Source organism: Natator depressus, chromosome 2, assembly GCF_965152275.1.
Source record: "Natator depressus isolate rNatDep1 chromosome 2, rNatDep2.hap1, whole genome shotgun sequence".
NCBI classification, from domain to species: Eukaryota; Metazoa; Chordata; order Testudines; family Cheloniidae; genus Natator; species Natator depressus.
The window spans coordinates 132848039-132875608 of record NC_134235.1 but is presented as its reverse complement, the minus strand read 5'-3'; the positions used below and the strand labels follow the sequence as shown (position 1 = coordinate 132875608).

The following is a 27570-nucleotide window of genomic DNA, read 5'->3' as shown; positions in this document are numbered from 1 at the left end:
GTGGGGGGTTGATTTATCGCATTTAGACGAGACAGGATAAATCAACCCCAGACTGCTCTCCCGTCAACTCCGCCTGCACCTCTCACCCTGGTGGAGTACCGGAGTCAACGGGGGAGTGTCAGCAGTTGACTCACTGCAGTGAGTCGATTTAAGTACATCAACTTCAGCTACGTTATTCTCTCCCCACCCCCACCCCCCCCCCCAAAAAAAAACCAAAACCTGTAGACAAGGCCTAAGTGTGCTGTTATGCCCTGTGTCACAAGGGAACATTTTCAGAAATGTGCTTTTAAAAGTACTCTGGTGATGTAAAGTTTAACTTGCGGGGTAAACCAGGTATAGCGCTATCTTTGCATCATTAGAACAGCAAAACACTGTCAGACCAAAGTAATGAATCTGGCCCAACACTTTGAAGATTAATATTCACTTTTCAAATCTCTCTCTCCCTGCACTTATTTCTTTGTCCTCTTTCCCAATGCAGCACATTAAAGTAAGTTCTTTTCTGGATCAATTTTTAGTTTAAACTTTTTAATCATTGCACTACTAGACATTAGTCACCACAAGGACTATATTTTCTTTCTTGGCTTAGGCTCTCTTTGTTTGATGGCTTTCCTTAACAGGAGCCTTCAAAACTAGGGAAGGGAAGAAACTGAAGATGACAAACAAGAAACAGAGAAATTGGTGAGACACTACTAATAAATATAAAAGACTGAGTTAAGCCAATAACTTACTCTGACAAGGTCTTGTATTGCTAAAGAGGAGTATTTTCCCTGAAGGGTTTCAAAGACTGTAACAGCATCTAGACAGCACTAGTATGTGTCTTACATTTTGCCCATGCATTTCTTGGTGATTATGAAATGTTGAGCTTGATCACAGTGGAGACTGAAGATAATTCTTTAACTACAGAAGAGATACAACAGCCAGCAAAACTTCAGTTCACCCTGTACTACTCTGCCAACATACCTCTACTCTGATCACCACTGTAGAATGAGAGCACTCGTCAGTCATGGCCCACTGAGTCTCTGGCCTCTTTACTCAGAGGGTGCTAATTACTGCCACCTGGGATGATGGTTATAGTGACATGGGCCCCTAGTTACTGAGAAAACTGGACTCAGCGCTCCAAACTCATTTTTACATGGCTCACCCACAAACTATCAGAAAGCTACATTCAATCGCTGACCATCCATTCCTTCCCTCTTCCCTACAGTTCAGTTGTAGTTTAGACAGACAGAACAATAGTGTTGTCACCTAGCGTATTTGTGTTTTCCCTGTGAGTGACAATAACTATGTCACAGTTGTGATGACCATCTTCATGTATGACTGAATCATGTCACAGCTCCCAAAAGACATGTATGAGCCTCTATTCCATATGGACAGGAGAAGAGTAAGACCCTAAAATATTGGTATTGTACCACATGTACAGTGATGGGTAGTGGAAACTCTTGTCAATGGGGATTTGCAGAGGTGTGACATTATTTATTGATCTGTAGTTGTGGTGGTAACAGCATGATTTTAAAAACAAAGTAACATTTGTGGAAAATGGTAAAGACAACTGCCACTAGCGTAGTGTGAGATGTGATGCTAGGCTAATTTTGGGATGTGGGAAATGCCCATGATCCATTGCAGTAGAATAATCACTTAAAATCATTACAGTTTTTTGCCTTTTCCTTAATGAACATTAACATGGCATTCCCTAAGCCATGTAAAGCTAACTCCTTGCAAAGGGGTAATTATGTAACACTCTTTACTTGCAAACTGTAAAGGCTTTAATGGCAACTGCTGTCCTAGCATGATTCTGCCTGAGTAGCACTTTGCAGTGCTTCAGCCCTGTTCTCACCAAACACTATGGCTCAATCCCCTTTTTAAAGAATATTTTCTCCCTGCTATTAAAACAAAAATTCAATAAATATCCCCAGTTCCCAGCACCGGCCAGTAGTTCTGTAGTCACTCTGAATACTGAAGAAGTAATGGTCCTGGCCAAAGTTTTCTTTCACTGAAGTGTCCCTCCTCGAGCACCTCTCTACTGCTCACAGAGCAAAAATGGCAACCCTCAGAAAACAGCTTGGGCCCCCTTAGAACCTTTGATTGGTTGTCAACCTCATGTAGTTCTCGCTCTCCCTCAGCCTCTGACTGGATGCCCATAGAACGATTTTTCATTCCCCTTCAGCCTAGTAACCTGGCAGGCTCTGTCTACAGGACTGGTTTCTCCAGCAGAAGGTCATTCAATATACTTATTTAGAACACTTCTTAAAAACTGCCTGAAAGTCCATCTAATATTAATACTACGGTGTTCATGGAGTTTGTGTATATAATATACACACACACACAAACTTCACCCTGGTAACAAATGTAAATAATATAAAGGGGTTTGTGAGTTTCTGCCCATTGCTGATTAAAAACTGGACATCTGGTCAACCTAATTATCAGTATTTAATTTACAGTTTAAAGGGACAGTCCCATTTTTTGGGACTTTTTTCTTATATAGGTGCCTATTACCCCTCACCCCCTGTCCTGTTTTTTCAGTTGCTATCTGGTAACCCTGCTGATCATCCACAGCTGTGTTTAATCTGTCACAAAACCCGTAACTGGACACAGAACTGACCCTTTCATTTTATAATTCCCAAATCTCTGCAAACTGCCTTTAAATGAATAAAGAATTTTGTAGCCTACTGATAGAGAGAATAGGTGACTGATTCTTGTCGACCAAATCAATGGCAAGGCCAGCCAATGATCCAATAGTACATTCTGGCCTAAACAGTGCTAGCCAGCTTAAATTGCCTCCCATCACCAATGACAGGACATTTCTAAGTACTGGATCACAAGTCTCTAACAAAGCAGAAATCAAAGCAATCTCACTACACTGTTTAAATAACAGAAACCACCCTTCAAAATGTTGGATTTTAATGAATAACCTTAAAAACAACCATTTCTTTTCATGCATCATGGCTTGCTATGCACTCCTAGCTTCATCAACCAGCTGCCTATTTTAGACCCCTTTTGTGTCAGTAAGATGCTGCCATGACTAAGCAGAAAATAATACTGAGGCAGACAGCAAGATCTGTTCCTCAAAGGAAAATATAAGACAGCAAAATAAATGAACTCAAGCTGAAAAGAAAACCCATAATCCTCTTATTCCCCCAGTCCTATGACCCTGTGTGTGGAGCTCTAGCTATCAAGCAGACAGCTTACTGATCTTTCCTTGCACATCTGTGCAAGAAAAGAGGAAGCTGAGCTGTTTACTGGGAACCACATGGTGCCCGGTCCCGCACTTGCCAGGAAACCTAGAGCCTTCTCCATCAAGCCCATTGTTCAGTAAGACTGAGAAAGCTGCTTCGGGCAGTAACAAATGTTCCTTCAGTATCAGAGAGTCTGTAAAGGAAGGGCTCAAACAAAGTAGCATAACCCTGTGTATATATTTAATACCCACACATCTCTAAAAATCATCGGTCATCAGCACTCGTCTCGTTTTCAGTCATGTAATGCATGTTCACACTTGGTCTTACACGTGAGCTGCAGAATACAAATCAATTTTGTTCCTCTTGTATAATTGTTGGAAATTACTAAATTATGGAAATTAAACTAATATTAGTATCCCCCTGCAGTTCACTCATGAAAATATTGTACCCTGGTTCTTTACAGTGAAACCTTCAAGGGGATAACTTAATGTTTGCCACAGTGATAGCGTACTAATAATGAGATAACCATGCATAGGGGAATTCAGAAAAGTCCTTTTACAAAGGAAAAGGTATTGGGTAAAACTTTCAAAGGTGCCTAAATGATTTAAAGCACTACGGACTTTCAATGAGACTTTGGTGCCTAACGGACTTTTGAAAATTTTACCCATTGATGCCAAAAAGTGTGGCAGAAGTGTGTGTTTTTCATAAACCTCATGTAGGTGCACGTACAACTAATACATGTTCACTCCAGTACAGACTAGGTATCCCATTGTCTCATGAAGATCTAACTTAAACCATCTAGTGTCGAAACATGTCTGTTACTGCAACAACGCAATTTAAGGAAATGCACAACACACTGGAAATGGGATTAAACAGAATCTGTTCCACTAGCCACAGCTAGGGCTATAAGAGAACATCTGAAATCTTGCTCAAACCCTGCTGTTCCTTGATCACGGATTATTTTTATAGATTCAATATACAAGGAGTATTAAACATTTATTCTCCACAAATTGAAATTTCATCTTAGTTGCTACACTAGCTTAACACTTCCAATTGTATCACCAAGAATTTGGCGTTTGCCATATGCTAAAACTTCTAGCTAAACAGAAAGCTTCAGCATTTAAATATTAGATTTTTTTTTAATTTTTTACTTTCTTGTTTTTGTAGAATTTTAAACTACATAAATATTTAACGCTCACAAATATTCAAAAACACTGCTGCTTAAATTTCTAGTTATGTACCAGAAGAAACATTACAATAAAATATTTTCTCAGTTTAGCTCTGCTTTTGCCAGAAAAACTGCATGTTGAGAATTTGAACACAGCTGTACTAGAGAAAGCAAAATTATGGCAATAGAGAAGACCTTGAACTGGTCACAATGGTCTACATCAATCTATATACAGGGTATATACACATGGCTGTGTGAGTCTGTACTCATGAATTTTTATGTGGTGCACAGTATTCATCCTGCACAAAGTTGATTTGTCCGAGTTTATTTCTTCTACTGTAAGGAATAGTGGGAAAAGCCTCCGGATAGCACTGAAACCATATGGATTTCATTTCACCCATCCCGTGGCACTGTTTTCAATAGCAATGGACTGATTTTTGCAACTCATTCAAAATTTCATTTTTCATCTTAATACATTTGTATATATAACAAACAGTACAAACTCTGGAAATAAGATGCAATGGTCACTGATACAATACCCTTCACTACTGGTATAACCACTACATGAGCAAACATTGTATTGTATCAGAGACATTTTTAAGGAACTTGGAAAAATAGGAAGTGTACTGTAGCCTAAAATAAATTACACAATATACAATATATATATTTATACACATGTATGTATATATACACATATTGATAGAACGTTTAAAATAAGTTTTTAGAGTTGATCAGTTCTTTGAAGTGTAAGGACTACCTGGTAAGTAATCTAGAAACTGAATTTGTCCATAATTAAATAATAATTCACTTCTAAAACTTACAAAAATATATTTTACTAAATAAGATTTAAAATTCATAATTTAAGGATGCATCATATAGGATGAAATTCATTGTAATACACATCACTCATGTGAAGGCCCTCTGTGCTATTTAAGCCCCACTTAAACCTAACAGTGCCTATCTTGTTCACACTGTACAACACTTACTCATGTGGTGAGCAGTTCTCATTCCCATGGAACGATTCTCACAAGGGCTACTCAGTGTGAGCAAGAATTGTAGAATTGGATCCCTAACATAGGACTTCAGCGTCCTGGCAGGCACTCAAACTTCTCCCATACTGATTTTGATTTACTTTTATAGGGAAACAGGTTAAAGCAATATCCCTGTATATTTAATAGGGCTATATGTATTAAAGGACTATGCCATGGTGTACTTTAAGTTATATGTGTGTTTTTGAACACAGATTGTAGAAATAATTGTATAGCAAACTGTAGTGTAAAAACTAATTATACATAGAACTTATGTCAGACCAGTGGACCAGAACTTTGGTAAAGCTTTTCTTCTTCTTTTCTTCCCTTAGAAAAGAATCTTGGGTATGTCTACATTGCAATAAATCACCCACAACTGGCTGTGTCAGGTGACTGGGCTTGCAGGGGTTGGGCTGAGGGGCTACAAAATTGCAATCTAGACATTCCAGCTTGGGTTCCAGAGTCTGGGCCCCAGCCCCAACATCTACACTGAAATTTTATAGCCCCACAGTCCGAACCCCAGGAGCCCTAACACAGACCAACCCTGGGTGTTTTATTGCAGTGTAAACATACCCTTAGATGCAACTGCACCACTCTACCAACTGCTGCACCCTCTTCAGGAAAGGAGAACGGAAACTGGTCACAAGGAAACTATGTGTAGGACTTGGCACCAATGTTCTATAAAACTTCTTTCTTAAATGTGTACAATTTTGGAAAAATCTTGCATCCCAGATAACTTCTTAATAAAGGCTAAATAGCATTCTTGTCCTGTATTTCTCGCATCCCTTTTATTATTTTTATGTACCATTTGCTCACTGGGGCTCATGCCTTCCTACCTTGTTTTGTAACAATATACAGCATAACACCAAATGACGAGTGAAAACAAACATAATGGCCCACCGTGGTACATTTGTTTAGATAGCAAAATCATTGTCAAGCGAGTAAAATAAAGCTGCATTTTCAAAGGCTGTTTTTTTAAAATTCTCAACAACAAAAAGGAAAAAGAAAGAAAGAGGGAAGAAAGGACGGCAGCAGAGTCAAGGGCACAGAGACACACAGCAGGGCTTTGGTTGACAAATGCAGATTGCCCAAAGACGACAGATGCATATTGAGGAAAATGCCCTTTTGTGTGATGCAGCCATATCTTTTGTGTTTGCATGGAGCGAGAAAACAAAAACAAGCAAAAGCAAAGACCTTCCTTTAGGTCCCTCATTAGTGTGAGCATACTCAGTATGCTAGAGAATTTATCTGAAGCCTTTTAAATCAAGGCCTCTTTATTACAAAAATAAAAACAAAAAAAAAAGGATGAGAGAAGAAAAGATGCTGAAGTGTCATTCTATGTGTCCCTGTAGAGAACAATCACGTCCTGTTTATTATTCATTCTCTTCTCTCATTTCTACGATGTCTGTCATTTCTTCTATCTGTGGCATGTCAGTCATTACTGAGTCTTCGCCTTCCGTAGCGGTCTCATTTTCGTTCCGCTTCTTTTTCTAAGTCGAAAAGAGGTTGTATTCATAAGCACATGACCATCTATATTGTTCATTGTGCATCAGCTCACTCCTACAAATGGCAGGCCTTATCAGAAGGAATGTGGTCTAATATTTAGAATGCAACATTCCTGGCTTCCACTCGTGGTATGCTACTGATTTGTCATGTTAATTTAAAAACTTCCTTTAACATCCCCATGGGTCCATTTTGTCCGCTGAAACACAGGTATTATTGTTGCCTCTGTCTCAGAGGGGTGTCGTGAGTCAAGTGCTTCAGGGTAACTGGAGGGAAAACACTATGTACAGAAAGTGAAAGGTGGGGTTCTAAATTCCAAAATGTCACAAGTCAGGAGCACAAGAGGTAAAAATAGTGACTTTCACTAGTACAGTAACATTCCTCTCAAAGACAGAATGTGATATTCCTTTTCGAGAAGAGGGGGAAGGGGCATTTGACCAAGGCTCCACCACACATATATTTACATAGAGGAAAACTAAGGCACTAGGAAGTTAAGTCACTTGGCCCAAGCTCACAAAATCAATGGCACAGCTGGGAACAGAACCTAGAATTCCTGTGTCCTAGTTAGGAACACTTAGTTAGTATTGTCTATGAGAAAGTGACAAAAGCAAAGGCCAATTCCCTTGTAGAGTGTTTATCTGTTGACCCAAGCTCTCTGCTCACTACTGATAGGAGAAGCCACTGTCAGTATGAGGCAGGCCACTTGTGTTCCCAACATTCTGCTGTTGAGCACATGTGGCTTAATGTCTGTCTGTTGCATCTGAAGAAGTGGGTTTTTTACCCAAGAAAGGTTATGCCCAAATAAATCTGTTAGTCTTTAAGGTGCTACCGGACTCCTTGTTGTTTTTGTGGATACAGACTAACACGGCTACCCCTCTGATACTTGTCTTTTCAAGACAGTCATATGATTCATGCAGGATGTTTTGGATGAGTAAAACCTAAGATGCCCTCAGCCCCAATACAAAACAAGTTGAAGCATCTGTTCCTTATTATCTGTTTCTCAGCAGGCTGCCCAGTCCTTATTGAAAACAGTTGTAAAACTCCCCCCCAAAACCCACTGATATCACTGATTCAGCTGAATCAGGCATATTAATAGAGCAAGATTACAAGGGCGGTGTACACAGAAAACTGGTTTGTGGCTTTCAAACATTTTACCTATATTTAATCTTTTAGCTGAAAATAAACTGACACGCAAAACTACTGTTGGTTGTGCCATTACCACATTGGCCGGTGAAGAGATCATTTCAGATTCATTGGACTTGTAATAGTTATACCTGTCAGGCAAATGTGATCATCCAGTTGTTACCACTTCATTATACTACAAAAATAAAGTACTTCATCTGAAAATTGTGGAGGTCAAAAATACTGGAGGAGATGTGACAATTATACCATGCACATCATACAAATATTAGTGTAAACAGAAATTTGTTGTGAAACTACAAGCCAAGAATAGCTTGGGATAGAAGATTTTTCTTACTATTTTTAGCGAGCAAGGAAAAGATTAACTACAACAGAGAGACAAAGTTCTCTATTTACGCACATGTAGAGTACAGCATGGGCTAAGGAAGTGTGAATTTCTCTGCTCTGCTGATGTGCTTCAACCTGTTCTTAACTTCTATCAATGAGCTTGTAGTTCAAAAGCTTTTAGGTAGGTTCTGATTTCATAATTGTTGATAAAAGCAAAAGTGGTAAAAACGTGGAGGGCTTTTTGATTTTTTGCCTGTAATGGAAAATTCTAAATTAAAAAAAAAGAAAAAAGCAGCAAGGATTCTTTTCTCTACACTCTCCCACCACAATTGTGTTTAGCTAATTAGATGATTGATGCTGTACTACTTCTAACTGGAGTTATGTATCAAATACCTTGTGCATACCCTGAAAACATATCTGTACGGGTTCAATCCTGCAGACACACTTATGCATGCGAGAAACCATACTCACATGGGGATTCCCATTGGCCCTGATCCTGCAAACACTCCTCCTACCTATGCATAACTTTTTTCATGTGAGTCCTCACTGAAATCAATGGAACGAGTCATGTGAGTTAAGTTAAGCATAAGGATATGTAGGACTGAGGCCACTGAGAGATGCATGAATTCTCCACATGAGTAAAGTTTCTCACTTGCTTAAAACTTTTGCAAATTCAAGCCTGTACTGTGTGTGTGTGGGGGGGGGAGGGGGGGGGGGGGGAGGAGAAAACCCATCTCCATCCAGTTAAGTGAATATTTTATTCAGGATAAAAATAAAGCTAGCACTTTTTTGCCCACCTTCCACATGGCCTTTACTCAAAAATTGTGTTTTCTACACAACTTGTCACCTTACAGAAGTAGTTATCCATGTTTGTCCTGGTCACTGGATTCTACACAACCAGTTTCCTACCTGTTTCCGACAGACGTAGCAAGCTGCTATTGCAACCATGGTAGATTCTCCTACAAAACCAGCTAGAAGTGATCCTACTCCTAGGGTGGCTCCATGGACCCTGAGAACAAAAAAAAAGAAAAGGTAGGATTTAAAAAAAAAAAAAATAGAAACTTACACTTTCAGTAAAATATTGAACCAATGTATTTTAATGAACAATTTCTACACAAGGCATAATGGGGCAGGTATTTAATATTTTCTGGGGGAAAAAATCCAGGCACTGGTAGAGAGAATAACTGATATATTACAGTAACATTTGCTTCCTAAATAGTTTCATTTTTTACTATAATCTGTTATTGCCTGAAAACAAGAGGAGACCCATTGTGAATCAAATTCTGCCCCAAGACAAGCTAAATATAGAATTTAATTGAGAATGATAGCTCTGTTGTAGACAATAACAGTTTTTTTTAAAAAAAGAAGTCTACAGAAAACAGATACCATTCCCTATATACCTATTGCATAGATTTTTCAGAAAAGTAAGTAATTTCTGTGTAATTCTGATAAGTTTTCATAGCATCCCCTGGGTATTGGTTTCATCTCTCTTAACAGCTGTAGAATTTTCAACAAGTGCTAATAGTTACATGCCTAGCTAGAGACAGGAGGTGGCTGGAACTTTGGAAGTGATCATTTACAGGAGTTTGAAACTATTTTGGTTTTATTTTAGTCTCTGCCTTTGGTGGAGACATAAAGAGTTAAATAAGGGCAGCTATTAAGTGAAAGGAGAGTGACTCCATTAGAGCTGTGGTGAGTGGAGTAACTTACCCTAAGTAAGGCAGCACAATGAGACTAGTGATGAGGACGATGATGCGCAGCACTGAGCTGGGTGCCAATACAAATGTCTTCTTCAGTGTCATGAGCCAGCCAGTCAAGTGTGCTCTAACTGTGACTGTCAGAAAAAAGGAAGAAAAAACAATCAAAATATGCAGTAGAAAATGAAGGAAGAGAGAATTTTTTCATGTTAATAATGGTACAGACCTCCTTTGTAAAGTGCTTTTCAAGCTACTGGGGAAACGCGCTATTGAAGAGCGAGGTATTATTATAAATACTATTTATTTAGAGTTTAGCATAAAAAAATACAAACACCATGGCCTTGTTTACAGTTGCTTTGCCTACAGTGAAACTGCCTTAACTACAAACTAGACTGAAAGTCCAGAATTGTTTTAGTGCTTTTAATTGTGCAAAAAGCAGTCTGAGGTACAGCAAACTTCCCTCGGTGTGAAACTGGCCTGCCAAAAACATTTCACAAGAAGATTGTTTTTTGTTTTAATGGAGTCAAACTAACAAACAAACAAAAAAAAAAATGTGTGTGTGACAATAATACAAATACATCTTAAACACCTCTTCCATATGGTAGGTGCATTCTCCTCATTAAAAATGCATAACCCCTTTTAAGGTCAGGAAGAAAGGATACCTAGATGTGTCAAGTGGGGAACAGACTTCCTGAAACAGAACTTCACATTTGGAGACTATAATCCTTACAGAGCTGTGCTCTTAGATATATATTGATCCATACAAAGAAATATCTAAGACTCTATACAATGTAGCAGTAACACATGTAGGTTATAATATTTACATCAGCATTTTAATATCTGAGGGAAATATTTTGGCTAGTAGTGTAATAAACATCCATATAATATGAAGGAGAGCATTCCGTTTTGTTGTTTGCACAGCAGTAGGACTTGTAGGCCCTGTTCAGTATCAAGGTGTGTTGATATTGTGTAGTTGTCCAAGATGTTGTACAAACACACAGTTAATTACAGTTGGGCAGAAACACACAGTGCACATTCTCAGGCACCTAGAACAGATACATGTCAGCTTTTAGTTTTCCCACTGAGTCCATTTAAGAAACGTATGTATGCTAAATTTGTCTCGGTCTACTGACAGACCCTTTATACGACATTTATACCTTGGAGCCACATTCAGCCCTAGTGTCAACTGGTCTGTATTTTTACCTGGAACTGGGAAAAAGGAGAAGATGCGCAAAGGAATGACACACAGTTCTGCAAAGGCAAAATCGACTCCAATTATGTCAACTAAAATCTTCTCTGATGCATTCGGAGTCCAAAACATCAAAAAACAGAGCTGGAAAAGAGAACCACATAAACAAAATTAGGAAGAGTTTGCATAGCAAAGCAAGGAAGGAGAAGGAGAGAGACAGGAGTCCAGCTACTAATCTACAGCCTTAACTGATCATGCAAGTATTTCCTGTATTAAATGGAGGAAAGTGATAGGTGCAGTACAATAATATTTGGCATTTCTACAGCATTCAAAGATCTGTAGTATCCACAGATCTCAGAGCAGGTTATAAACATTAATGAATTAAGCCTCATCCCTGTAAGACTGGCATATATTATTGGTACAGATGGGTAAACTGAGATACAGGAAGGTTAAGTAATCTGCTCAAGATCACATGAAGAATTGATAACCCAGAACTTGCCAGTTCTGACGACTCCTAGCTACCTCCTTTAACTACTAGCCTACATTACTACCTCTTCACATATAAGCCAAAGAAAGAAATAGTACACCAGGCATATACCAAGATCCAGCAGGTTATGAATCAGTCATAAATTAATCATGGATACACGGGAAAATTTAATACAATGTAACTTTACAATATTTGGATTCTAGAATTCCTGGCTTCTTCACATGTAAAGGGCTAGCCAGATGCTAAACTAAGTAGAACTCGGGGAGAAAAGGTTGTGAGAGGTCTTCCAAGGAATCTTTCCCCTTACCATGAGTCAGAACAATCCCTGTACTTGGTGAAGTGCTGAACATTTACAGCTCCCACTGACTTCAAACCAAGTTGTGGGTGCTTAGTGGCTCTGAACACCCAAATGCTTTTACCACAAAGCATAAAGCAGAGTAACAAAAAGAAAATAGATTCAGATCTTGAAAACTTTCTGACCTTCCCTGAAATAAATCAAACGACAGCCTTGGAAAAGAAAACACTAATCAGAAGTTCTTCCTGAAGACACTGAGGAATTATGTTCTTTTGTTTTGAGGACTGAGTTCATATAACCCTCCTGATGGATACGATGTCAAGTGGCTCTTAAGTATCTGAATGCAGTAAATTCCTAGCTACCTCCTCCTTTAACTACAGGAGTTGGGGGTGGGTAGGGCTTAATTCATTAATGTTTATAACCTGTTGTGAGATCCCTGGATGCTATAGATCTTTAAAAGCTGTAGAAATGCCAAATATTATTGTACTGCACCTATCTCCTTCCTCCATTCCAAATACAACAGTAAAGAGTATAAAAATAGTGCATGTCTTCTGAGTTTGCCCACAAACACATACAGATTTACATGCACTCATAACAGTCACTTAGGAGTAGCGGAACAGTTGTATACACAGAGATGCTACCATCAGTATAATGGTAGTAACCCCTAAGACAGCTCACGAACCAAGAACCCCCAGCACATAGCATTCCTATAGTGTCTGTCTGCAGCTTGTTACATACATTAGGATGATCAAGCATGATTTAAGAACTTGAGTCTACAGTAGACAGAGTGCCAATGTTCAGAAGCACATAAACACAGATTTGAATAGCTTAGATTTGAAATTGCCTCCAAGAAAGATTTAACTTTACTGCTGCCGATACCAGTACTTTAAAAGGTATAGAAATGTGTCTGCTTTTATCCTGTACAAAGCATCAACGCATGTTGGAAAGCTATGGTAGCCTGGCAGCCATAATGCCTCGTACGGTGAACTTGTCAGATATTATCATTTAAGAACTTTTATGGTTAGTCCGGATTTGAACGGAAAACGTTAAAGAAAATGCACCATGTTTTAAGAAGTGGTGTGGTGGCTCAATACATAATGCTCTTCCCTCTCAGCAAGCATTAAACCATTGCCCCAGTGCAGTGGTGGGAACTCTGTGCAGTTAGCTGTTCCATCTTTGGGATGAGATACAAAACAAAAAAGTCCTTACTGGTGATATTTTAAAGATCTCAGGGCACTTTCTCCATACGTAGGGACAGCAGCCCTGATGTTCACACCATTGTTTAACTCTGGCATGTTCCTCACACCTTGTAATTTAATTTGTTTTTGTTGTTAAAAATAAAGTTAGTTATTTTTCATCTTCCACAAGAAAATGGATGCTGAGAAAGAGTGATCATAAATAAAACAAACCATAACTAGACGCCTTAAAGCATGCCAGTCTGTCAGATTGCAAGACAACAGAACTGAATTTACTTTTCAATAAATCAGAATCTGATGATGCCCTCAGTGTCTAATTGACTCTTTTTTAATCTATGGTGAGATTTCATGGCCCTTAGCAGTTCTCCAGTTATATGACCCACATGTTCTTACATATATTTGCAGTGAAACTCTGGCTCCATTGAAGTCAACCGTCAAACTCCCATTGACTTTTATGGGGCCAGTATTTCACCCTTGTTCTCTAGTTGCGTACCAGTGATTGTCTTTTCTAATTAACATGCAAACAGACACTCTTTTATTGACAACACCAAGTAAACAGAGCCCTGCACAGATACAAAATTTACTTCCGCAGATAGGATATAAATTTTGTATCCATGCAGGGCTCTACAAATAAGTCACTTTACCCTGTGCTACATGCAGGGCACCTTCCTGACAGCTTAGAGGCATGAACAAAACCACTTCAGTCTGCTGATTAGCTTTATTTCTTCTTCTCATGGACAGGAACTAAGGGTGGGATTAATTTAAGCAGCCTAAACCTCAGACTTAGGTGCCTAAACTTGGGATTTAGGCAGCTAAATTCAAGTTTTAGGCTCTACTGTGATTCACAAAACTCCTGCCAAACACTGTAAGCACCTAAACTCTGAGCCTAAATTTTCAGGGTAAAAATTTCCTAGGTGCCTAAGTTTCTGCCTCTGAGCATGTGCATTGCTGCCTCACTCTAATAGTCCAGAGGCTTGTCTCCCTCCCAGAGTAATCCACTAACCAGAGGAAGATAGGCAGGCAAACACTTATCTCACCTGTGGGACCTGATCCAGTAGGCATGCTTAGTGGCTGCCTACTGGATTGGGGCCCATTCACAATCTTGGAGTGGGGTAGTAGCCTTATAACTTTTAGACCAGTGGTTAGAGCACTCACCTGGGATGCAGGTTCAATTACCCACCTCTGCCTGAGGGGAAGAAAGGATTTGAACAGGGGACTCCACTCTGCCAAGAGAGTGCTCTAACCGCTGACCTATGGGATATTCTGATATGCAGCTGCCTCAGTCTCTCCTGAGGAAGCACTTGCACTGTGGATAAGAGTCACTGGATCAGAGAGAGCGAACGAGTCTGTAGCTTGGTGGTTAGGACACCCACCTGGGAGGTGGGAAACCCTGGGTCCGGTACCCCTGCTCCAAAGGCTCTCTAATTATTTATCCACAGTGGAACAGCTTCAACAGGAGAGACTGAGATAGAAGATCCCTGTTGAAATCTCCTTTTCCCCTCAGGCAGAGGGAGAAATTGAACCTACGTGTCTTACATCCCAGGTGAATGCTCTTAACCACTGGGCTAAGAGTTATAAGATAGGCATCACCACCGATCTTCAGGCTGTTTTGTGTGGAGTGAGGCAGGTGTTTCATTCTCACAAGAAACAACTTAGGTGCCTAGGTCACTTGACTCCAGGAGAGGGTTCCCAGCTCTGCCTTCCTGCAGCCTGGACTTAGGCATTAAACTCTGTGAATTGGCGGGGTAGGACAAACCTCTCTCATCAGCATCTCCCGCTGGCTAATTTAAGCAACTCCCCACCTAGCATTCTGGCTTTTGTGGATGGCATTCTAATGCACCTCTCTCCCCATTCACTGTAGATGGAGCTTAAGTGCCTAACTCAGGCTTTGAGGATCGCAGTGTTTTTGTGATTTTCTAGGTGCCTAAGAGTTGGGCATTGCGATGCTCAGTGTCCCAATGTCTAAGCTGGTTTGCACTGCACAGTACAGATACTAATAGCTCCATAGTGACCGTATGAATTCCTGCACTATGGTCGTCATTATTAGCGAGAGTGCTGTGATGGGCATACTGTACAGTTTTTGAGAAACAGCATAAAGTTGCTATGCAGGAGAGCTTTCTGATTGACTTACCTATAAAGCCTAATGGAGAAAATAACTTAGGGCAAACACAAGCACAATCAAACCTTTTATTTTATTGCCCGTGCTCAGACACCCACACTGAAGTGAAATAGCCATAAAGTGAATTGTTCTTTATCTTTGAAAAGTCAAAGTTTGAACAGTGAAGTTTTACTTGCACTAACTTCAATGCACTTTTCTTCACAGATAGCTGGTCACCTTCAAGATGACCTTGCTATTAGAAAACCAGGGACTGAACTACAGAGAACATACATAGATAATGGAAGTCAAAATTCTAACTTTTTCTTTAATGTTCCTTTCAAAATTACAGTAATTTTATTATGTGTAATAAACAAATAAAGTATGAAGTGATAAAAGATTGAAATAAATTCAATCCATTTTTTCCAGTAAAAGTTCTCTTTTAATCAGAAACACTACTCATGGCAAGCAATTTATCTACTTTCATGGTTAAAGAGAACATATTTTAAAACCACCTGCATTTTGAGAATGACAAAAGCTGTAATTTTAATAGCAGTGTAACTTCTAGCTAAAACTGCAGTATTCTGTGAAAAATTAAGCAAACGCTGTTTACCCTGACACCTTCAAAAATTTATAACAGTGTAATTCCCCAAAGATATAAAGAGCAATTTCCACTTTCTAAATGAAACAGGGATTTTTCTGTCATACATTTTTTAATCATTTGGGAAATCTGTCATCCTTGTATTCAAAAGTGACATCCTGACTGTAATTTCAATGCGGTGTCCTGGTTCAAGAGCTCAGAAACACATCTAAGACATCAAAGGAAAACTACTTCCACAGATTTAGCAAATTATAAAGAAAGAATTTTATCATTCTTGTATTGCACATCAGTGTCAGCTACTGTACTGCACAGCATAATGCCGTTCCTGCAAGAGTGGTACATCATTCCCTATGCTGTACTGAACAGCAACACTGGCACATTACCAGGACAAAGTATATGCTACTATACATTAAAGAACAGCTCGTTCTTTCTCTGAAAGTGTCTCAAATGGTAGCCTAATATGGCTAAGAGGAGAAAATCTTTTTTTTTTTCTTTAGTTCCAGAATTACTGTAGATTAGTTCAGAACTACTGTGCTCATGGTCCAGATTTGTTCCCATTGAAGTTAATGAAAGTTTTGCTGTTGACTATAATGAGGATCAGGACTAGAAGCCCTATGCTGCATACACTTAGGGGCATGCTTACATAACTACCATAAGAAGTTCAATTTAAATCAATTCATGGTGGAAAAGTTAAATCGACTATTCAGAGTAGTATATTTAAGCATTGTCTTAAGTGTTTGCAGGATGAGGGCCGAAAGCAGTAAAGATCTAAAGAACTTAAACTTCTCTAATAATTATGCCCTACCATGCAGGCTGGCTTCCTGGATTTTTAGCTTTGCAAAAACAAAGCTAATGTTTATTATATTTGCTATGTGCCCACAGCATGCCAAGCGACATGCAGAACACAGAGGAAAATAGTCCCTTCCCTGCGGAGCTTACATTCTAAATAGACAGGCACAACAACTGGAAACTTGCATCATTGTAGGCCATTCGGGAAGGTGTGTGTGTGTAATGTGTCTATTACAACAACTGTGGTATGTGTCTTTATCTGACCATGTCTTTATTAGGCAGAGATCCTTATAAATGTGTGTGGTGACTTCCATTCAGTGTAATATGTGTATTCAGTAGGGGATGCTGTGAATTACTAAGCACAGGGTGAAACTTGCTGAGGCTGAGAGCTTAGTGGTATCGGAGTAAGGCCTTTGTTTGTGGAATTTAAGCACCAGCTTGAGTTTTGTTACCTTATGGTAGGTAGTGTGGCAAGGTAGCTCCTCGTCTTGCCAGACTTAGCACTTCACCCTCTGGCAGTGGTGGGGCCTGGAGTAAAATCAGCCCCACTCTGGACAGTGTTTGTGTTCCACCCTCTGTTTATTTACCAATATTGCCAAGGGAGGCAACCCAAGGAGTGCTCCTCCTCCAAACAAAAAGAAACAGTTAGAAACTCAAAACAAAGGGGAATACCTTCCCTTGCCCCCTTGCTGCGGGGTGTTGTCCTGTTGTTGGCTTCTCTGTCTTGCCAGAGCTTCAATAGGTAGACACGGTAGATCTGATCCCGTTTCTGGTGTTTGGGCTGTTGAATTTTATAGTCAACTTACCCGATGGCTTCTACTACCTCATATGGCCAGGAGCTTGCTTTCAGCTGTGGACACTACCACCACAACCCGATCTCCCATCTGAAATTTCTGAACCTTTGCTCAGCAATTATAATAGGTCTCTTGGGTCTCTTGTGCTATTTCCAGGTTTTCTCGCTCTGTGGAGGTGACTTGGGCTATTCAGTTCTGCATCTGCATCACATGCTCAATGATGTTCCTCCCTGGTTTGGCTGTTCTTTCTAGGCTTCCTTGGCCATGTCCAATAGACCACGGGGTTGGTGACCAGACAGCAGATCAAAGGGGGAAAACCCAGTAGAAGTTTGGAGAACCTCCCTTATAGCAAATATCAGGTAAGATAGTAAGGTATTCCAATTTTTCCATTCTGGCTCACCAATTTCCATATCATGTTCTTCAGCGTCCTATTAAAGTGTTCGACGAGGCGGTCAGTCTGTGAATGGTAGACTGAGGTTCATAGGGCCCGTATGTGGAGCATTGCACGTCTTTCATCAATTCTGACAAAAAGGGGGTTTCTTGCTCCATCAAAATCTCTTTGGGTACCCCAACCTTAGAGAAAATTTGAATCAACTCCTTCACTATCAACTTGGACATTGAGTTTCGTAGGAGTATGGGTTCTGAGTATTGGGTGGCATAGTCCAGAACAAGCAGCACACTCTGATGGCCCCAGGCCACCTTCTCCAGTGGGTCTATCAGGTCTATGGCTACCCTCTTGAACACAACTTCAATAACTGGTAGATTTCAGAGTAACAGCCGCGTTAGTCTGTATTCGCAAAAAGAAAAAGAGTACTTGGGGCATCTTACAGACTAACCAATTTATCTGAGCATATGCTTTCGTGAGCTACAGCTCACTTCATCGGATGCATACTGTGGAAAATACAGAAGATGTTTTTATACACACAAACCATGAAAAAAATGGGTGTTTATCACTACAAAAGGTTTTCTCCCCCCCCCCCACTCTCCTGCTGGTAATAGCTTATCTGAAGCGATCACTCTCCTTACAATGTGTATGATAATCAAGGTGGGCCATTTCCAGCACAAATCCAGGAGAGTAGGGTGGGGTGGGGGGGTGGAGAGAAAACCTTTTGTAGTGATAAACACCCATTTTTTTCATGGTTTGCGTGTATAAAAACATCTTCTGTATTTTCCACAGTATGCATCCGATGAAGTGAGCTGTAGCTCATGAAAGCTTATGCTCAAATAATTGGTAGAGGTACTGAAGAGGCCCTCAAGTGCGGTTGTGAGCCATGTAATTGGCATTTTGGGCAGCAGGTACAATATTGTCAGATCTCCATATAAACTCCTGGCCAAAAGAACCTCTGTAGGAGTCGATCGAGGGTATTATCTACGCCTAGATGTCCTCCGAACAAATGACAATGGGCTAGGTCCAACAGTGCCCTCTGGTGTCTTTGAGGTACCAGGAGCTGCTCCACTTCTTGGTCTTGTATTTGGACTACTTTATATAATAGGTCCCTTTTTATCATGAAGTATGACCCTGGGCTTTTCGTTTTCCCCTCCACTGGGACCCCATTCACCTCAACTATTTCTTTCTAATATTGTGGTGTAGTGGATCATTGGCTTGGTTCTGCCCAAAATTCTTAAATGAGAGCCCAATATATTCAAGTTCAAGGGGACCTATTTCTGTTGCACTTCCAGGACTGGTCTCAGCGGAACGGGGTCTAGCTTCTGGCTCGTCAACTATCTGAGTCACTCCTCCCTCACTTGTTGGACAAGACTGCTTACCTATGAGCGCAGCCCTTTGGTTCTGGGCCAAGATCCTGGTCCCCAATCTTTTGTCCTTCCTCCTTTCTCGCCTAGCTTTCCAGGGCTTCCCAGTTGCAGAGAAAAGTCCTGGGCTAATTCAGAGAAACTGGGAGAGGGCTATTTACTGGGACCTGATTATCAATCCCGGAATCACTATCCTCCTCTGACTCATCCACCAGGAGCAGGTTTTCAAACCTTGTGAAATCTCGTCCTATGAGGACCAGATATGGGCGCTTAGGGATCACAACCCTGGTAGTGTTCCCCTGAACCTCAATTTGTACAGGGATGGTCGGACAGTAATTGACAGCCACATGTACACAGGTTATTCCTGTGCATTTGGCCTGAGAAAGCTGGTTCCACCCCACTAGTTTCCCCAGTCCACTAATGGAATGGTCTCTATGCCATTCATCCTAACTGGCTGAGTGTATCTATGTGATTTCATCATGACTCCCACAAGGTTGATCAAGCCACATGGATCTTCATAACAACCCAGGTTGCACTGCATGGGCTCCTCAACGTTAGGACATTGGGCTGCTATATGCCCTAGTTCCCGACAGACATAACATCTATATCCCGCTCAGGGCATCCCACTTTTGGCTATTGAGTCTTACCCCCTGACCCTCTCCCCAGTTCCCCAAGTCCCTTCGCAGCCTCAGATTGCTCTTCAGCATCCTTCCTCTGCAATATAGTTCTGCCCAACCTTTCAGAAGTCTGGGCCTTTGGGAAGTTGGGGGTGGGAGGGGACTTAATGGCCAAGGAACTTTCTTGGACCACCAACTGCCTGTCTATGAGGGCAACTAAATCATAAGAGGAGGGGTCACATTGGCTTACCCATCCTCGTAGGTCTGGTGGTAGTCCTCTCATGAACTTGTCCAACACTAAGACTTCTATAATACTCTCTGTTCAGTGGATCTCAGGGCACACTCACTTCCGCAATAGATGCATCAAGTCAAAGAGTTGTGACCTCAGTGCTTTGCCATCTCGGTACCTTTATACATGGAACCCCTGGGCCCTTATAGTTGTCGTCACCCTGGACCTTGCCAGGATTTCAGCCTTCAACTGGGAGTAATCTGTAGCAGCTTCCATTGCCATGTCGTAGTAGGCCTTCTGGGCCTCTCCACACAGGAAAGAAGCGAAGATGCTGGCCCACTGGTCTTGGGGCCAGGCTTTACATAGGGCCATTCTTTCAAAGGTGAGAAGGTATGCCTCCATGTCATCTTCCATAGTTATCTTTTGTAGGTAACTGTTGCCCCTTAGAAATCGTGTCCCATCATGGCCATGTGTCAGAGCAGTCAGGGCCTTCAGTTGGTTCAAGACCTCCTGCAGGGTGGCTTGATCCTGGGCTGCCTGGCTCATCAGCAGTTGATTCATTTCCTACCATAGCTGTACCAACTCCCATTGGGTGGCCATCTGTACCCAGGTAGCGTCTTGTTGTGCTGCCGTGGCTTCCACCAGTGCCCTCACTATGTCATCCACTTTGAGGGTGATATACCTTGCCCCAAGATGGTTCACTGTGCCAACAACCCCATTTCTGACATCAAGTGTGGCAAGGCACCTCCTCTGTCCCTCCAGACTTAGCACTTCCCCCTCTAGTGGTTGCAGGACCTGAGGTAAGTCAGCCACACTCTGGACAGTGTTTGTCTTCCCCATCTGTTTATTTATCAGGCCCAAGGAGTCCTCTTTCACCAAACAAAAAGAAACAAATTTACAAACACAAAACAAAGGGGAATACCCTTTCCCTGCCCCCTCGCTGGGGGTGTGTGTGTGGGGGGGGGGAGGGGGTTGTCTGTCAGTCCTTCCCCTAAGCAGGGGCTCTATTTTGGTTATTTCCCCTGTAGGGAGTAGAGCAGCCTCTCACCCTGGAGAAACCTACCTCCCTCCTGCCACTGAGCTTGCAGCAGCTGGTCTCTCCCCCACTCCCACCCCACCCCTCCTTACAGCAGAGAAAGTCTCAAAATACAAGTGCTCACTCAAACTACTCAATCACTTCTCTCAGATACAGTAAATGCATTTGACCTTGAATTTAACCACCGATGTATTAAACAACTCCAGTACAAAAATGTTGCTGAGATTTCATTTGAGAACTTGGATGAGTGAACTCACTGGTTTCCAACAATTTCTAGCACACAGAACATTTCATTTTATAGATACCACACCTAGAAACTATTCTAATGTACTTAGTGTGCGCCAGCAGGTGTTATTTGTCCTGAGAGACCCATTAAGTAATAAATTATAGTGAAAAGTTAACCAAGATAACTGCCATGTGTATATGTAGCTTTTGTACATCTATGGATAAACACGAGAATTTTCCAGGAAATGGCAAAGGACAAGTAGATTGGGCTATAATGTAATCTCCAATCAGAAAACCCCCCAAACAGCTGACAAAGCTGCAACATGACTCATCATTTCTCAAACATTGGCATGACCCAATGTCATTCATGTTTTCCAACTCAGAGCACAAGCCAAAACAACAAAAGATGGTACGTGCACTCTATCACTTAGCACATCATTGTTATTGTCTTTCCATTGCATCAATGGAGCCTAATGTCTTATTATTTCATTAGGAAAGAGCCATCAAAAGGTGACTTAGATGACCACAGTTTCGTGTCTGCCAAATTTAGACTACTGTTTAGACTACAAATTTAGACTACTGTTCAGATTCTGATGCTCATTTTAAAAATTAGGGCCTGACAAAGAGGATAATATCGGTCATGACCCAGAAACGTAGCTGTTTAATGGGGGTAGCCTTCTAACAACAGTGGAGGCGAATTGTACATTTGGGGAAAGTCTGGAGTGATCTCAAGATGAAGCTGTCTAGTATAGGTATTCTCTTGTACAGTCTCTCTCTACACTTGTATAGAATAATCCAATCATATATAACTAAAAATAGGTTAAGGACCCAAAGTCATCTAAGGAGTGCAACAAATCCACAAGATATCCTTTAGTTTTATATTTTGTTTGGATTACTGACTTAGCCATAAGTGATGTAAAATAATATTCAGCCAGTTTCCTATTGGCTGGATAACTAAGTGGTCTCTCTTTCACATAAAATAAATTGCAAGTCACTCCATCCCCTTTCGAGAAGTTGACATCACACATGAAAGAGAGGCTGAAGTGGAAAATGGGTGTGACTTTTTTTTTTTTTTTTAAAAGGCTGTTCTAGTTGCAGAGTCTGTCAGTCACTCAAATGTGTGTCTTGCTCTAAGTTGCGTAAGTATGAAGATCTGAATTTGACCCTTTGTCTGATATCCATCTATGCAAGATGTCTGGAGAGCACTGTAATCTTAGAGAATCTCTATATATTTTTGTCAGCCATATAGCCAGTGTGAAGCAGCCAGCTTCAATGACCTTTGAAACTTTAAGCCTCCTTCAGATGCCAATGTGGTGGTAATATGGTTTATATCTTATAAATGCCTATCTTAAAGTGGAAAGAAATAAGTAGTTTTTACTTGCAGTTTCAATCTAAGTCAAACAATGGTGAGCAATAATGCACCTTTAATACTGCAACATTACTCATATTTGCTGTCATTAAGCCAGATACTCTGATTCCATTTTCATCCTGTAATTAGGAACACTGATGGAACCTTAAGCATAGCTCTACAGTTACACCAATAGTAAAAATATTCCCTACTGCCTGCTAAAGTGTTCATGGTACTGTGCAATCACCGCTAATAAATAGGTTAATAACCACCATTTTATAAGCAATTGTCATGCATGACTTCTTTTAAGGGAAAGGACTCTAAATATGAAGATAACAGTAGCACTAATTTAGCAAAACTGAAAAATGATTTTGTATATTGCCACGGGCCAATACTTTCTGAACTCTAGGAGCTATCACATCAAGGGCTGCTGACATGAAATGTGGTGGTGGTATCGCAGCAGGAATACCCATCAGGAAGAGGTTCAAGAAGATCTCAAACCAAAGCCCTACATTAAGGGCTTTTACATATTTAGAAGAGTGTTTTATTTTTTTTTAAGGCAGTCCACTACTTTATGGGTCAGTCACTTCTATGAACAACAGAAGGGAAAATGGTTCCCCCCAATCTCGTGTTATGTTTTGAAATATGCCTTATATGTATTACCCCATTTGAGATGGGGCAGAATATTGGGACCTTAGGCCATATAAGAAATATGTAGAATAAAGTCAAGAAACATGCATGTTTTACAACAGAAAGACCAGAATAAGATGCTAGTGTGTCTATGTCCATGTACAATATCGTGAACAGTCATGAAGTCAATATTTTATATCAATGGATAATTTCCCTGCCCTGCAAAAAGTTTGCCCATATATCTGAGTAGTCTTAGAATCTCTCTTCACTAAGTGCTGGGTTAAGAAAAAAAATAACTGTCAAATACGAAAGTTTTCAAGCAGTAGGGGGAACCAAACAACGCAGGAATGCTCTATGTGGCATCACTTTTCCCTTCCAAAGTAGTGGTTTTCATGTTCATAGATTCTTCTCCTTCTCTGACTTTGCTCATATCGCACTGCTACATAAGAGGAAGATCACTGGCAAAACTAAAGCTGGGTCCAGCAGCTGTACAGTAACTTTATTTCTGTTAGCATTAGCATGGTCAAAAATGATGCTACTGCATGTTCTTCCCATGCAATTACTACTGAATATACTTAAGCCTTGTGATTACTCCTGGGCTGGTTCACTAATGTGTTGGAGACACGCATGAATGTTGTGTGTGGGTTGGGTTTTTTTTGTTTCCGTTTTTTTAAAAAAAGGTGAAGCTTATCCAGGCTCTTCTTATAAAAGCTTGAATAAGCTGAAGGTGGTGGACATGAGATCTCTTTGAAAGCTCTCAATTTCAGAATTTAGTCACTGAAACTGTAGCTCACAGTGCTCCTGAAGTATTCTAACTACAACCTTCAAATCAGCCCAGCAGTAATGTATGGGATTTACTCCAGTGTCACCCTTCACAATTATGGTGTTTGAGCAGATATATGCTACAATGAAAATATCTGATCCTCCATTTCCCTCTTGTTGTACTCACTCACACATAATGGATCCTTTTTGTGCAGAATCAGACAATGAGACCTCAATCTTTACCTCTCTGGACAAAACAGAATCTCCTTGTTCACAGACAAAGGGTCAGTAGAGTGTCATGGATGGCACACAACCATCAGCTCTCTGATATTAGGATTTTGGGAAGTCCACCATTGTTGGTCAAACCTCTTATTGACCAGGCAGGAGATCTGTGTTTGAGATGGCATTTGGAAACCTGATAGCAGTTAATATTTAACTACAGTAAGAACTAAAAACAAAACCAAGAAGGGGTGGTGAAGGGAGAAGCCTTGTTTGAGTGAATACGTTTAGCAACACATCATTTTCAAAACTGTTATTCTGTTCAGCACAGGAGAGGAAAATAACATGGGGAAAACAAGCTGAGCCTCTGCAGGGGTGTTGCACCGTTCTAGAACTGAACACTTCCTGGAGTTGACAGAATGTTTCAAAAAGTAGGTCAGTGAGAGCACAGAGCTTGCCCTGGCAGTCAAGGCCTGGTCGTGAAACAAATGAATTATGCCAGGAAGATGCAAGTTCCAGTTATAATGTATAACTTAGCATCTCCTTGGCATAACGAGGTTCTGACTAAGGCCCTGCCTGAAGTAAGATGCCAAAAAAACAAGAGTTGACCCATATTATTTTTAATTTATTTTTATTTTTCATTTCTCTGCCTTTGTAATGTTGCTTGTTAGAGAGAGTGGTTGGGTTTGTCAGTGAGGTAGAGTCAGGTTATAGGCAAGCTGAGCAGATTGGTTTAGGTGTTCGGTGAGAAGTGATGAGTTGGCTGAAGTAAATATTCCGTATCTGTCTTCCCTATTAATTTTGACCTCTTGCCCATAATCAATTGCATTGTAATCCATCTGTACATTTTTAGCTATAGAGCCAAGATTTGGATAAATCCCTAGTTATTGCCTATGATGGACTAAATAATTGAGAATGATTCATTAAAGGAAAAAAAAGAAAGGTAAAGGGAATGTGTAAAATGTCTTCACAAAGTGAAATGCATCAGTTCACCATGTATGCAGTTGAGGTTTAACCTTTTGACTGCTCTATGTCTCTCATTGGACGTCACTAAGTATTGGCAACACAGCTTATCCCATGCACACCTCCCTTCATTTCTCTTCTTTAAACATGTGGGAAAATATTTCTGCAATGCAACCCAACTGGATAGCAGTGGTACAGAGACTAAACAGAGTATTTGGATCCTTAGGAATTAACAGTATTGCATTGTTCTTGTCACCCAGTTTCTAACTCAGCCAGACTTCACCTACTTGATACTAGGAGCAGACAATAAAGTAGACACAGGAAGCAAGTATTGCCTACCCCTGACTGAAACACATGTGACTATTCCAATTTTGAAGATCTTCAGCACTTCCTGGGGAGAGGGAAACTGTTTAAGGTGGTACAAGGTGGTGTAATTCTTCTCAAATACAAAGAAAGGAAAACATACTGAACATCATGGCTAACTTTGTAAAGGTGAAACCTACAGGAGCGTCCCACAGTTAGCTGAGGAAGAAACACTGCTTGAAACTAATAAAGCTAGACTGGATGAAGCACTGGAAAACAGATTATAAAGAAGAGGAACCATGCTGTGGTAGAACATTGGTATAGAAGTGATAATGGGGCTAGATAGTAATATTTAAAAAAACAAAACAAAAACCCTTGTTATGTTCAGTGACCTTCTGAAGAAGGGCATTTCAATTATTTCTCTACTCTGAACAGTGCATAATCAAAACAACTATGCAGGCATTTCTAAACATACACCAGAAATCACACTCCTTTTAAGAAAAAAGCCTGGAGTTTGACTAAACAATAAAATAAATAAAAATCATATAAAAGCTTGCTTTAATTGCATGAGTGTAATCCATTTAAAGGAGCTGGCTTTCAAATAATCCTTCATCAGTGAAAATAACAGGCTGGAACCATAATGTTGCAAATCTGGCTCATCTCCCAGGTCACTTTTATTCAACAAACATCTCAGTATGTCAGCGACAGTGTTGCCATTTAAAAATATCTCTTTACCTCTCTGCTTCTGTATTTAGAATTTGATTTTTCAAGATTTATCCATTCTGTATATCTGAGAATATTAAGCATTAGCAGAAACACAGAGATGGATAATCTATTATGAAGTAATATTCCTGCACAAAGTACATTGTAATTTTTCCTGCTAGTTTTTATACTAGTATTAACCTATTTATCCTATAAACGTTAAATCAGACTGCACAATGCATTCCAGCCCTTCTTGTATAAAGAATACAAAGTACCTGGAATGCCAGCAGGTGATGTTAAAATACCAAACCATATGTGCTTAATGTTCTGTACCCAATGAGTCATGTCATCCGATACATGAATTATAAAAACTAAATGCTGCTTATATAGAATCAGACTGTAGAGATGGCAAAGATCTATTAGACGCCACACCTGATGACCTGTCTCCTAGATGCGTGTGGTTAGTGAAATCATCATTGCACGTATTCCCAAAAAGTCACATGGCATGAAAATGTTGAGGTATTAAAAAGTAAGGCACCTCATGACTTGTAAGGAGGCTGTCCCCACGAAGCCAACACACACAATCACTGCTCTTCACACAGTATTCCAGAACATCACCATCCTTGGTGTAAAAACTTTTATCTTAATACTTGTTTATCATAGAATATCAGGGTTGGAAGGGACCTCAGGAGGTCACCTAGTCCAACCCCCTGCTCAAAGCAGGACCAATCCCCAACTAAATCATCCCAGCCAGGGCTTTGTCAAGCCTGACCTCCAAAACTTCTAAGGAAGGAGATTCCACCACCTCCCTAGGTAACCCATTCCAGTGCTTCACCACCCTCCCAGTGAAAAAAAAGTTTTTCCTAATATCCCACCTAAACCTCCTGCACTGCAACTTGAGACCATTACTCCTCATTCTGTCATCTGCTACCACTGAGAACAGTCTAGATCCATCCTCTTTTGAACCCCCCTTTCAGGTAGTTGAAAGCAGCTATCAAATCCCCCCTCATTCTTCTCTTCCGCAGACTAAATAATCCCAGTTCCCTCAGCCTCTCCTCATAAGTCATGTGTTCCAGCCCCCTAATCATTTTTGTTGCCCTCCGCTGGACTCTTTCCAATTTTTCCACATCCTTCTTGTGGTGTGGGGCCCAAAACTGGACACAGTACTCCAGATGAGGCCTCACCAATGTCGAATAGAGGGGAATGATCATGTCCCTCGATCTGCTGGCAATGCCCCTACTTATACATCCCAAAATGCCATTGGCCTTCTTGGCAACAAGGGCACACTGTTGACTCATATCC

At 40.5% G+C, this 27570-nt stretch overlaps 1 protein-coding gene across 2 annotated transcripts in view; it reads right to left on the bottom strand.

Annotated features, from left to right (window-relative positions):
- Positions 1-200: 200 nt before the first annotated feature.
- ANKH (ANKH inorganic pyrophosphate transport regulator) overlaps positions 201-27570 on the bottom strand; it is a 139367-nt gene continuing 111997 nt past the window's right edge. For both annotated transcript variants that reach the window (XM_074945015.1, XM_074945016.1), the window contains 4 exons: positions 11240-11369; positions 10050-10173; positions 9249-9348; positions 201-6859 (listed from right to left, as the gene is read on the bottom strand). In XM_074945015.1, coding sequence (XP_074801116.1) covers positions 6743-6859; positions 9249-9348; positions 10050-10173; positions 11240-11369 — 471 coding nt within the window. In that variant the 3' untranslated portion in view covers positions 201-6742. The remainder of the gene's footprint in view (positions 6860-9248; positions 9349-10049; positions 10174-11239; positions 11370-27570) is intronic.